Here is a 13,032-nt window from a genome sequence, read left to right as displayed (position 1 = left end):
TTCCTTCTAACATTGCGGCTATCACTGAAACATCATCATTTCAAACAGCTCTTTGGTCCTATTTAAAAAACTAACATATATTGATGTGCGTTCTTTTTTTTTTATCACTGTGTGATTCACTTTTTTTTTGGTTGCTCCAGTGTGTGTGTGTGTCGGCCGTAACGTTCCGCAAAATGCTAGATGCTGTGTTTGGTAACTTTCTAAGGAATTTTTCTTGATTTTTTGGCGGGATTTGCTACATGTGCATTTTTTCAAATACCTGTTCCTAGCCTTTTTTTTCCTTTCTCTTATTAACTTGTACCTGCCTTCTTAACTTGTTTACTTCTGTTTTCAGCCGTTTGTACTCTGTGTTGTATATTTGTTGTTTTCTTTGATGAATCCCCTTATGTAATGCCCGCATTGGGCCTTTAGGGTATTGAAATAAATAAAATAAAGTGAATAAATAAAGTAAGTGGGAAAAAGTACGCGTCGGTGTGGTGTCCACGGCCCCTGGTTGTCTGACTGGCTTCTGCCGAGCAGTAAAAAGCGAAAAAGGCAAGACGCTGTGTTAACCACGAAGCACCGACAGCGGTTCGTCGCCTGTGATCAGGCAGTTGCTTATTCCATTCCGCTGTCTCGCGGTGGATGGCTAGGCGGTGCCCTAATGAAGGATTAAGAGAACACCGTTACAGAGTTTCATAAGCTTAATATGGCCAACTCGCATTCTCTGCCGAGATCGTGAAGAAGGAGAAAAACAGCGCGTGCCACAGCACAGTGACACCGCAGTGGTTGCAAGTCATTGTGACCAATGCACGTGAGAAATCATCGAGGCTCTCAGCACCCTCTCCATTACACTGCTGGACAAGGAACTTCGGTGGGAAGCGTAGTCATTGAATTGATTTTGTACTGAGCCTCTGGTTTCGTTGTGAGGCTCTTGACGTGGACACTTTCTATCATTTCCGCGTCATTTGTGCACTACGCCCGATGTCGGGGAAATAGCTCCTTCCCTTACCTGCTCGTCGCGCAGCTTCTCCTGCTGCCCGTCGATGGCGTTGTGCGCGGAGACGATGTGGTGGACGCGGTAGTTCTCGGCCACCGAGTTCCGCTGCAGGTGGTTGGCCTGCTGCAGGGGCGGCCGGCGGCGGCGCTGCGCCCCGCTGGGCCGGCACGTGCACAGCTTGCCGTACACGTAGCGGAACGCCTTGGCCAGGATGTCGCCGATGTTGGTCAGGTAGAGCAGCATGAGCGGGATGCCCACGATGGCGTACAGGATGGTCACGATCTTGCCCCAGTTGGTGCGAGGCGCTATGTTCCCGTACCCTGCGACAACACGGGAGAAATAAGGTTCAACAAGGGGAAGCTTTGGGCCAGTTACCGCTCGTCCTGTCCTCTTCTCGATCTTCAGTCCTGTCAAGTTTGCGGTTATTCCTCCTCCCCAACACGGGAGAAAACACTGCACCAGCCTGCGGGCACCACGTGCAGCCCCCGCTGAGAGTTAATTCATCCGATGCAATGCCTGAAGCATTGAAAAAGTAAGGAAAAACATTTTAAGAGATTTCAGGACTACTCCCTCCCCACCCTGAGTTCTCAAATGTACTTGCGTGTTTTTGCGTTTTTAATAAAAGGCAACTACGACACCTTCGCGACGCTTTGTTCTCTACAGCAAAAGCAGACAAATTTAGGCTCGTGGTGCCTCAGGGGAGTGCAGACACAGACAGGGTGGGAGCTCTATAGCCGAGTAAGGGTGCTAGAAAGTATCGGCGCTTCAAACAAAAAAAAAGTTTGATAATGCACATTTCCCCACAGCTTAGTAAAATACGTTGCGGGGCTAGTTGGTTATGCATTTTCTTTCGTTCAAATTTAATAAACATAGTTGGAGTCAGCGCCCGTCCTGTCATGTCCTCTGTGTATTCTTCCTAAAAGTTAGCGCTGCTTAAATTTGAACGAATGAAAAAAAAAATCCCCACAGCTTGCTACCAGATTTTCGGCCCTAGAATGGCTGTATCCGCTGACGAAGTAACGTCTTTCTGACGCCAAGTTTCTGTGAAAAATGACTTCAAGAAAGCAAGTAGCAGCCAGAGCTGTGAGCAAGTGTACGTGGAGAGCGGAAAGATTATGTTGGTCTGGGAACCTTGAGGAGGACGACAAACGAGAGGCAAGCACAATAGACTCTGCAGTGAACGGACGCTTCTACTCATTGTTAATCTAGCGCTGTTAATCAATAGTTATTGCAAAAACTAAGGAGGATTGTTAATCTGCGCCAGTCCGAAATTCGCCCAAACACCTAAAAGCTAAATATGCAATTCTAAATAGTGTGGGTTTCTAAGTGGACACAGGCCACCACCCACCACGGGTTCGAGCTTCGCGCGAGCCAAGGGCCCCGATCAGCCGTCACCACACACACACTGGGACACCGTTGCAGCGCACTCAACCTCCGCTGGGAGGAGAGCGATTCGCCGCAAAGAAATAGGCCTCCAAGTTCACAAAGGAGACGTTTATTCACATCGTCCTCCAGCTGATACACACACACTCAATAGTCACCCCGTCCCGGGGGCGCGCGAGGAGCAAGGCTCCGCTGCGCGCACGAAGCGACTCGAGTAATGCGCACCGCTAGCACGCCGCTGCAGGAGAATGTCCCCGCGGCAGTGCTGTGATCTCTCTCTCGTGTCGACCGTTGGGCCGGTTGCGAGAGAGAGTGGGCATTCAACGCAAGGTACGCCTGTCAGAGGTCGCTGGACCCCGCTGGACAGGCTCGAGCCGCTGCAGATCAGAGGACACGTGCGGGCGAGCTCGAGTAAGCACTGGTCCGAACGGCAAAGGCCGGCACGGACAAACAGTAACGTACGCACCTTACGCTGTCTCGGAGGGATCTCTCTCTCGGCCCCGCTCGGACGGTCGCGCAGTGCGCGGCCACCAAAGCGGGTCCCGGAATTCCCGCCAAAAGGCGCCAACGGCAAAGGCCATTGGGGAGCCGGGGCGGAGCTGTGGCCAAATGACAGTGATTAGTCACCTAGCCGCCTCTCCACCGACTGAGGCGGGAGCAAGGGAAAGAGGAGAAAAAACGCGGTAGGCCGGCACAGCCGCGCAAAGGCGACGGCGGAAAGCCAGATTCCCACAATAGTAAAGATCAAGAACTCTACAGGGGCGCTTATCCGCAAGGTCTGAGGATTGTATAGTCACGCATATTCACTGTTGCGATGCCGGCCACTTTTTTTCTCTCTATTTTCACTGACGACAAACACTATTGATAAAATTCTCGAAATGAAATACTGTTGAGAAAATAAGGGGAAACGAAGTGCAGGAGTGGTTTAACGCAGTTGAACCGAGCGCACATGCGAAAGCAGGGGTCACTTAAGCTCTACCTTAGGGACACATACGCATAATTAATGACATATATGAGTATTAAGGACATATATAGTGTGGTAAACACTGATGGCATCCTTAATCTTGTATTAAACCTCGATGTTAAGAAATGTACCGGTCCAGATGGAATATACAATGCGTTCCTGGTTCGTTATTCCATGTGGACATCGAAATACTGTCCATCATTTTCAACAAGTCCTTATCATCTCCTACTGTCCCTTCTTAATGGAAATTAGCCTAAGTGCTCCCTCTTTATAAATCCGGTGATAGGCAGTGCTTGTCTAACTAGATACTTATTTCTTTGACATCATAGTCATGCAAAATGTTGGAACACGTCATTCATAAACACATCATGCTTTTTCTTGAATCCAATAATTTGGTATCTAACTTTCAATTAACAGAATTCACTCATGATATATCACTTAACCTCGATATCCGCAACCAAGTTGATGCCATTTTTATAGATTTCTCCAAAGCATTCGATAGTGACTGTTGTATCGGCCGCTGTGTCATTGTGCGGGCTACACACTGCGCAAGCGTATTCTTTTCCAGTAACTGGTATAACGGGGACAACACGGTTGACATGTTCGGCAGAAACCTTGAATAAAATGTTATCATTCCGACGAACGAACGCAGCTCGCTCACGTTACGAGGGCTCGGTGCTTTCATGATAGCTTCCACGTTCTTTTCCGTCGGGTGAAGACCAAGACGATCGATACGGTGTCCCAGATAAGTAACCGATGGCTGGCTGAAATTGCATTTGTCGTATCGCAGCTTTACGCCGTGCTCTCGAAATCGCTGCAACACAGTTTTCAGCCGAGCTCCGTTGTCTGCCGCCTTTTCAGACACAAGCACGTCATCTAAGTATGCCTGAACTCCAGGAAGGCCCGCTAGAATGGTGTCCATCTTCCTTTGAAATATAGCAGGAGCAGAGGAAATGCCGAACGGCAGCCTGTTGTAACAGAAGAGCCCTTGGTGCGTATTAATCACGCACAGCTTGCGTGAAGCTTCGTCTAGTGGCACCTGGTTGTAGGCGTCTTTCAGGTCGAGTGTACTAAAAACTTCACCACCGCTTAACGACGCGAACATGTCTTCAATCACCGGAAGGGGATACTGCTCAAGTGCACAAGCCTGATTCAAGGTGGCTTTAAAATCCCCGCAAATCCGCACTGTGCCATCTTTTTTAAGCACTGGTACTATGGGGGTCGCCCAGTCCGAATATTTTATGGGAGATATTATTCCTAGCGACACTAGCCGATCCAACTCTTTTGCCACTTTGTCGCGGAGCGCGTACGGAAGCGGTCTTGCCTTGCAAAACTTGCTAACTGCACCGTCCCTGAGCACCAAGCTGGCTGGGGGTCCCTTCATCAGGCCCAATTCCTCAGAGAATACATCCTCGTAGTTGCTCCGTAAGGCATTGATGCGGCTGATGGCTTCTCCCGCCACTGGCACTTCACCTCTACTGACTTGCAGTACCGGAACTCCAGCTCTATCCAGCAGGGTTAACAGGTCTCGCCCGCACAGGCTTGGTCCGTTGCAGTCTGCACAGTAGGCAGCGTCCACAGACCGATCGGATTCCGTTCAAGGACGCTCACTAAAGCCGAGCGGAATTACTCGCAACTGGAGCGTGAGGCGCTGGCACTAGTTTTTGGGGTCACCAGATTCCGAGACTATCTGTTGGGCCGTGAATTCACTTTGGTTACAGATCACCAGCCTCTCCTTGGATTGCTAAGACCCGACCGCCCGACACCCTCTATGGCTGCAGCCCGCATTCAGCGTTGGGCACTCTATCTCGGAGGATATCGGTACAAACTTCAGTACACTCCCGGAAGACAACTGCTGAACTCGGACGCCCTCAGCAGGCTTCCTCTGCAGTCACCCGGTCCTAGTATGGAGCCCCAAGAGCCGCAAGAGTACGTTTTTTCTTTGGAAAGCCTGGACGAAGGCACCGTTACGACACGAGAACTGAAGGAACTCACAGCTGTCGACTCGACACTTGATCGCGTCAAATATTACGTGCTACACGGTTGGCCGAAAAGCTTTAAAGGCCTTGAGCCGTGCCTGGCGGCATTTTTTGACCGTCGACTTGAGTTGTCCCTGGCACATGGGTTAATTTATTGGGGACATCGAGTGGTTATACCTGCCGGTGCACGAAAACGATTGCTGCAGCTGCTGCATGAAACCCACCAAGGGTCTTCGCCGATGAAATCCATTGCGCGATCGTTGTTTTGGTGGCCAGGCCTTGACCGAGAGATTGAGGAAATGTCGGCTCAGTGCAAGAATTGCATCGACAATTTGCCCATGCCACCAGCCGCTCCACCAGCAAGCTGGCCACAAACGTTTGAGAAGTGGTCGCGCATCCATGTGGATTTTGCCGGACCGATAGAAGGCAAGATGGTGCTTGTGCTAATTGATTCGCACACTAAGTGGATAGAAGCAATCCCTCTGAAGCACGCTACCACGACAGCTACAATCCACTGTTTGCGGGACATATTCAGCCGATTCGGCGTGCCAAGAACGATCGTTTCCGATAACGGAACACAATTCACTAGTCGTGAATTTGCAACATTTGTCGAGAACAACAACATATCCCACGTTAGGACCGCCCCCTTCCACCCGCAATCTAACGGGGCTGCCGAAAGGGCAGTCCGAACGGTGAAAGATGGTCTCCGGAAGTTGAGGCCTGGCAAATTGGAGCATAAACTTATGCGTCTACTGCTCAATTACAGAAGGACGCCCCAGAAGAGCGGCAAGTCGCCATCAGAGATGCTTCTAGGATACCAGATTAGATCGCGCCTGGATACGTGTTTCCCGAAGGGTAGTGGAGACGCACCGTTGGACAGCCAGGAGTGGCTGCCCCAACTGCAGAGCCGTGTGCACGTTCGCAACTATGGAACAGGAGACAAATGGATACCAGGGCATGTGAAATCTACTTCTGGGACCAGAATGGTTACAGTAGAAACACCTAGAGCAATTGTCCGGCGGCACGTGGACCAGGTACGTCTTCGGCATGCAGGAAAGCAGTCACCCGACACGGCGGAAGAGGCACACCCCGACGGCGCTACAGAAACACAGTCACCCGACACTGCGGAAGACGCGCGCCCGGACGGCGATACATTCAGGCCAGAGGAATCTGCATCACAGCTCGATATGAGACTGGAAGGATCTACTTTGCCGCCTGCAGTTGGGGATCATCATGCTGACGGCGCATTCCCGGCACTTCCGTCATCCGGAGCAGTAGTGCCAAGCGAACCCGCTCAAGCCTTACGACGCTCGACGAGGACGAGGAAACCAGTTGACCGATTTTAGGAGGAAGAAGTGTTGTATCGGCCGCTGTGTCATTGTGCGGGCTACACACTGCGCAAGCGTGAAGTTTTCTTTGTACCTCGCCATGTCCCCCCTTTGCATTTCCCCTCTCCCCTGGAATACTATATAATCACCCTCTGTTGCAATAAACGTTGGTTTTTCGCTTGTCTCGTTCCCAGGCGTGTACGCTCGTTCCGTTCCTGCCGTGGCCTATCGGCCGCGGCTATGTTACAGTGACCTTCCAAACTTCTTGCTAAACTAAACAATCCTCACTTGGTTGATTGGATTTGTAGCTTTCTCTCACCGCGTTCCCAGTTCGTATCCTGTAATTCTTCTCATTCCGCTGCTGTTGATGTGACGTCAGGAGTGCCTCAAGGCTCTGTCTTTGGACCGCTACTTTTTTTATATAAATGACTTGCCACATAACATTTCTTCTAGCATTCGTCTTTACGCTGATGCCTGTGTCTTATACGAAGTAATTAATGGCCCTAATGATCATCGTCATCTGCAAGAGTCATTTAATAGGAGAGGGCTGAGTCGGGCTGCCGTACCATTCAACATTTAATAGGTTTTGTAGTTAGTGTAGCACCTGGCAAATGAGAATTAATTTCGATAAAACCATCCTCATGTCTTTTTGTAACAAGACTTCCGTTATAGCACCGATATAGTCATTAATCCTGCAGACAAAAGAGATAGCATAGTTATCCTGCAGGCCGAAAAATACAAAAAGCAGCTTTTAGACAGCTCAATAACCCTTGTCATTATAGGAAATTAGATTCAGATCCCACTTCAGAGTTCTGCAAATTGATTCTGAACAAACTGGCAAACTTATTATCAAGGGAACTAATCACGCAATCCGACTACCACGTCTTAAATTCGCTAAATAAACAGGCAGGACGCTTTTACCTACTTCCCAAAATCCATAAGGTTTCCGCAGAAGACTTGTTTATCGCAGATGTCCCCGGCAGACCTATCGTTTCAAACAATAACACGCCCACAGAGAACTTATCAAATTTTCTGAACAACTATCTTGCAGACATTCCCACCCACCCCCCTTCTTTTGTCGAGGATACACCGCACTTTCTCCGCATAATAGAGTCTCTGAATGACTCTTCCAATTATCCCAGCAGATAGCATACTTGTAACACTTGACGTCGCCGCTTTGTACACAAATATTCCCATAAATGAAGGTATCAACGCGCTCTCCAAAATTCTAACTCAAAGTCCTCACCCGCACGAAACTGAAGTGTAGGTACCTCACGCTACTTGAATTGGTACTAACACTCAACTACTTTGAATTCGATTCTTCTTACTACCTTCAAGTATTTGGAACAAGCATGGGCACTCCCTTCGCACCCACCTACGCGAACATTTTTATGGGGCTACTAGAATCTAATCTTCTAAATTCATTTCTAAAAAAACCACTTATATACCTGCGTTACATAGACGACATTTTCATGATATGGGAGCATGGGGCTGAGACCCTGAAGGCATTCGTCACACATTTCAATTCATGCCACTCCACCATTAAGTTCACCTTCAACTCCTCGAAAACGCAAGTCAATTTCCTTGACACCACTGTCCATTTAGAAAATAGCAAGCTCAGAAGCACACTTTACAGGAAGCCTACTGACCGACAGCAATACTTAGATTTCACTAGCCATCATCCAAGACACTGCAAACAAGGTATATTCGTAGGACAGGCAACGAGACTAAGAAGAATATGTAGCGACGATGACAACTACCTGAAACACCTCCACTCGCTAAAAAACACACTAATCACCAGAAACCATCCACAGACAACCCTTAATAATGCGTTCAAACGAGCAACCACTTTGAAACAAGATGTAGTTCCTAAAAAACGGACCTAAGCTAACAGTCAACGACCTCCTGCACTTATAAGAAAATACTCAACCGCGCTTGCAAACATAAACAATATTTTGCGGAAATACCACCCCATTTTAACTGGTACCGACCGTCTCAAGAAAAAATTTCCCGACGCACCAAGGGCGCACCTCGACGCGAAAATTTCCCGACGCGAAAATTTCCCGACGCACCTCTAATCAATTAGCTTTAAGCGATAACATATTCAGTAATATTCTAAATTGATCAACACCACAAAATAAACAAATAAATTAAAAATCCCCTGTGCCCCTTGGTTTCTGTGGTTGTTGGCTTCTCCAGTATTTATAACGAGCCCCTGACTCCCCTTTCCTTGCCTGCTTAATTGCTTAACGAGGGCCTCGGTTCTGGCAGCCTTGATGCCTTAGGAAGCATAAGAGGGTTCTCACACAGCTTCCACCCTCGCCGTTCGATGACGTTCTACGTCACATCAGCGGTAACTCAGGACGTGATACGTCCGCCGCTTAAGAGCGTGGGTGGCGCTGGTGAACACTCCCAAGGCTGGGTTATTTGTAAACATAAATACCCCCGAAAGCAGAAGGTTTGACAGCCGTCGCCGTAGCTCAGTGGTAGAGCACCGGACGCGTAATTCGGAGGTCGTGGGTTCGTATCCCACCGGCGGCATGTGGTTGTTTTTTCTTCTGCTTTTCTAATCAATTAGCTTTAAGCGATGACATGTCTAGTTTTATTATAAATTGATCAACACCACAAAATAAACAAATAAATTAAAAATCCCCTGTGCCCCTTGGTTTCTGTGGCTGTTGGCTTCTCTCGTATTTATAACGAGCCCCTCACTCCCCTTTCCTTGTCTGCTTAATGAATTAGACAGGCAGAGCAAAACGGTCGGGCTAAAAATTGACATGCAGAAAACCGAAGTAATGTTCAACAGTTTAGCAAGGGAACAGTAGTTCGTAATTGGTAGCGAGGTGCTGGAAGTAGTAAGAGAATATGTCTACTCAGGGCAGGTAGTGACCGCTGATCCCGATCATGAGAGGGAAATAACTAGAAGAATAAGACTGGGGTGGAGCGCATATGGCAGGTTCTCTCAGATCATGAATGGCAGTTTACCAATATGCCTCGAGAGAAAAGTATACAACAGCTGTATCTTACCGGTACTCACCTGTGGGGCAGAAACGTGGAGGCTAACGGAAAGGGTTTAGCTTAAGTTAAGGACAACGCAGAGAGCTATGGAAAGGAAAATTATAGGTGTAACGTTAAAAGATCGGAAGCGGGCGGAGTGGGTGAGGGAACGCGGGTTAATAATATCGTGGTCGAAATCAAGAAGAAGAAATGGGCTTGGGTAGGTCATGTAATGCGAAGGCAAGATAACCGCTGGTCTTCAAGGGTAACGGAATAAATTCCAAGAGAAGGCAAGCGGAGCAGGGGGCTGCAGAAAGTTTTATTTATTTTATTTACAAATACTGCTATCCCAGTTTGGACATTGCAGGAGTGGTACAGAGGATGGAAAACAGATAAAACAGTAGGATAGTGCATAAACAAGTGTGAATCGGACATTTTATATAAACAAGAGTGTGCTATTAATAAGAAAATACATGATTAGACAATTCTTGCGCAAAGCGGTCAACAGACATCTGACGTAATGTAATATCCAAATTATTCCATAGCTCTACTGTCGAAGGAAAAAATGAATATTTGAAGCAGTCCAAAAACGACATAAACGGCACAATGTTAAGTGGGTTAGTACGGCGAGTGACACGTGCTGAAGAACTGGCGAAAGAAAAGAAAAGCGGGGCGTCGACATAAATGCATTTGTTGATGATCTTGTGAAGAGTGATAAGGCGATCACATATGCGTCTGTGTTGAAGTGTGTCAAGTGATAAGATGCGGGCATGAGCTGTGGGAGAGAACTGGCGGTCATAACGTTTATATATAAATTTTATTGCTTTATTCTGCACATTTTCTAGTTTAGTGATGTCTTTGGCGAAGTGCGGTGACCAGACTGCCGAGGCGTATTCAAGCACAGGCCATACCAGAGATTTGTACGCCATCAACTTACAGTTTTTAGTCGAATCCTTAAAGGTGCGTTTTAAAAATCCGAGTTTCTTCAGTGCCTTGGAGCAAGTTAAATCGGCGTGTTTTGACCAATGTAAGTTAGACAAAAGGTTACTCCTAGGTACTTGAACTCGTTTACGTGCGTTAGTTGATGAGTGCTGTTAGTGTACGAAAAACGCAAAGGATTCTTCTTGTTAGTGAATGTCATCGACACAGTTTTGCTGAAATTTATCTTAATCTGCCATGTGTTGCTCCAAGCACAGAATGAAGAAAACACATTTAAAATTAGCTGGTCGCATGCATTATTTATGTTTGAATACAGAACGCAGTCATCTGCATATAAACGAATTTTAACAGGTGTTTTAGCAGTTATCTGGACGACGTCATTAATGTAGATGAGAAATAGAAGTGGCCCTAGAACTGATCCCTGCGGGACGCCACACTCTTAGAACTAAAGGAGTGCAGAGGAGTGCCCAGAACACACTTTGAAGGAGTATTCGCTTGTCCCATATTCCACTCCTTTTTCCAGAATAAAATTACTCCCTCTGGACAAAGAGTGATCCAACACCTACTCATGGAGTACTGCCCTACTCCTGCAATAGAGTACAGGCACTCCTCCGAGGGAGTAAAGCTACCACATTGAAACAGCATCTTACTACTCTTTCAGGTATAGTTCCAGGACTCCGTTTGTTAGAGTGACTATACTCCTTCAAGGAGTATCAGCCCAGATCTTATTTTACTCCTTCAAAAGGAGTTTCACGTGTTTTGAATGTATCGTACTAATTTTCTTATTTCACATATTCTTCAGAGCAAGTTGGTCATATGTTTTGCAGGATCCACCTGCGCTACATCTACAAAAGAGTAATGAGCAAAAGGGATTATAATCTTTGAGTAGAATAATTTTTGCTCATACAACTACTTTATGGCTACACTACAGTTTGCACATTAGTATGGTGCTCTGTCTGCGTTGGGAATAACAATGGTTCAAGAAATAATGACACAAATGTACAACACTGATAACTTTTATTTCTCAAGTCATTGCTGTGATTGCTGTGGCTGCCCAAAACACGCTCGGGAGGCGCTCACTAGGATGAAGCCCCATTAGTGTCTCAAGCAGCAGACAAGCCTGCTTTGTTTTTGGGGTGTACTTGACATTAAATGCCAAGAACACTGCCAAAAGCAAAGTAAACCCATCTACCAAATCCACCGCAGTGAGCTGTAAGCGCTCAAAAGAAACTAAGATGCTGGATGATGCCGTAGCTTGCTCGGCTGAGTGAAGGAGCTTTGGCTATGAGTGCATTTCACCGGGTGCCTGCAAACATGAATGAAAATAATGCAAGTAAGAGTCAATTCCAATGCCCTTTTCATACTATCCTGCATATAACCCCATGAAAAAAAAGAAAGAATACAACTAGAATGTACTGATCGTGTGTGTCATGTCGCCACTAGTGTGTACCTATATTGTGACCAAGTGCAGACACCTTTCATTGCAAACCTTCATTCAGAGCTACAATTTTATGAAGCCCAATACAATTATCACTATGCTAGTCCTTTCAAAAGCTGTGTGCATGTAAAACAAGCACATATTTACTAAATGAAAATTTTAACATGAGCAAGCTCTTCTGCAAGTATCATGATCAGCCTGACTACGCCCACTGCAAGGCAAAGGCCTCTCCCATGTTCTCCAATTAACCCTGTCCTTCGCCAGCTATGTCCACCGTGTTCCTGCAAACCTCCGCCCATGGAACATTTTGCTGCTTCCTGCTACGCCTGCCTTCTCTTGAAATCCACTCCGTTACCCTTAAGGACCAGCGATTATCTTGCCTTCGTCTTACATGCCCTGCCCAAGCACCCTTCTTTCTCCTGATTTCGACTAGGATGTCTTCAACCCGCGTTTGTTCCCTCACCCACTCCGCCCGCTTCCGATCTCTTAACGTTACGCCTATCATTTCTATTTCCATAGCTCGTTGCGTTGTCCTTAAGCTGAACCCTCTTCGTTAGCCTCCACGTTTCTGCCCCATAGGTGAATACCGGTAGGATACAGCTGTTGTATACTTTTCTCTTGAGGGGTATTGAAAAACTGTCATTCATGATCTGAGAGAACCTGCCATATGCACTCCACCCCATTCATATTCCTCTAGTTATTACTCTTCATGATCCGGATCAGCGGTCACTACCTGCTCTAAGTAAATGTATTCCCTTATCACTTCCAGTCATTTCTAGAACCACACCTATTGTGCTTGACGGTTTCTTGTCACATAATACATTGTGCAGTTTAAAATATAGGGTAACCTTGAATCGGGAAAACACTTAAACCAATGACAGTTTTCTTGCTGAAGAGAAATGGCTGTTGCAATTCCTGTTTCTCAGATACCATTAACTGAATTTCATGCTCTAAAATAGTGAAGGAAAAATTCAAAATTTTTCATCTGAAAGAGGCAGACAACAAATTTCAGTTTGGTTTGGGTT

The 13,032-nt window shown here is 46.9% G+C and overlaps 2 protein-coding genes and 1 non-coding gene across 3 annotated transcripts in view; 2 read left to right on the top strand and 1 right to left on the bottom strand.

Annotated features, from left to right (window-relative positions):
• sand (potassium two pore domain channel sandman) overlaps positions 1-13,032 on the bottom strand; it is a 212,492-nt gene that overhangs the window by 57,381 nt on the left and 142,079 nt on the right. Inside the window, exon 2 of the mRNA XM_089563305.1 lies at positions 992-1,299. Coding sequence (XP_089419431.1) covers positions 992-1,299 — 308 coding nt within the window. The remainder of the gene's footprint in view (positions 1-991; positions 1,300-13,032) is intronic.
• On the top strand, positions 5,028-6,583 carry LOC149325663 (uncharacterized). The gene is made up of 3 exons (XM_089563354.1): positions 5,028-5,450; positions 6,072-6,339; positions 6,527-6,583. Exons 1-3 carry the CDS (start codon positions 5,098-5,100, stop codon positions 6,581-6,583), a joined length of 678 nt encoding a protein of 225 aa, XP_089419480.1. The 5' UTR covers positions 5,028-5,097.
• Positions 9,103-9,174, top strand: TRNAT-CGU (transfer RNA threonine (anticodon CGU)). Its single transcript has one exon. It is a non-coding gene; the product is annotated as a tRNA-Thr (tRNA).

The sequence above is a fragment of the Amblyomma mixtum genome, chromosome 10 (assembly GCF_055824585.1).
Source record: "Amblyomma mixtum isolate Tamu chromosome 10, ASM5582458v1, whole genome shotgun sequence".
NCBI classification, from domain to species: domain Eukaryota; kingdom Metazoa; phylum Arthropoda; class Arachnida; order Ixodida; family Ixodidae; genus Amblyomma; species Amblyomma mixtum.
This window is presented reverse-complemented; position numbering and strand designations above follow the sequence as displayed.

Excerpts from the sequence above, each read along its gene's own strand:
- LOC149325663 (XM_089563354.1), top strand. The coding sequence starts at position 5,098 with ATGGCTGCAGCCCGCATTCAGCGTTGGGCACTCTATCTCGGAGGATAT. Across the intron at positions 5,451-6,071 it reads GAGTTGTCCCTGGCACATGG|AAGGACGCCCCAGAAGAGCG; the intron begins GTTAATTTATTG and ends GCTCAATTACAG. Across the intron at positions 6,340-6,526 it reads TCCGGCGGCACGTGGACCAG|TTGGGGATCATCATGCTGAC; the intron begins GTACGTCTTCGG and ends TGCCGCCTGCAG.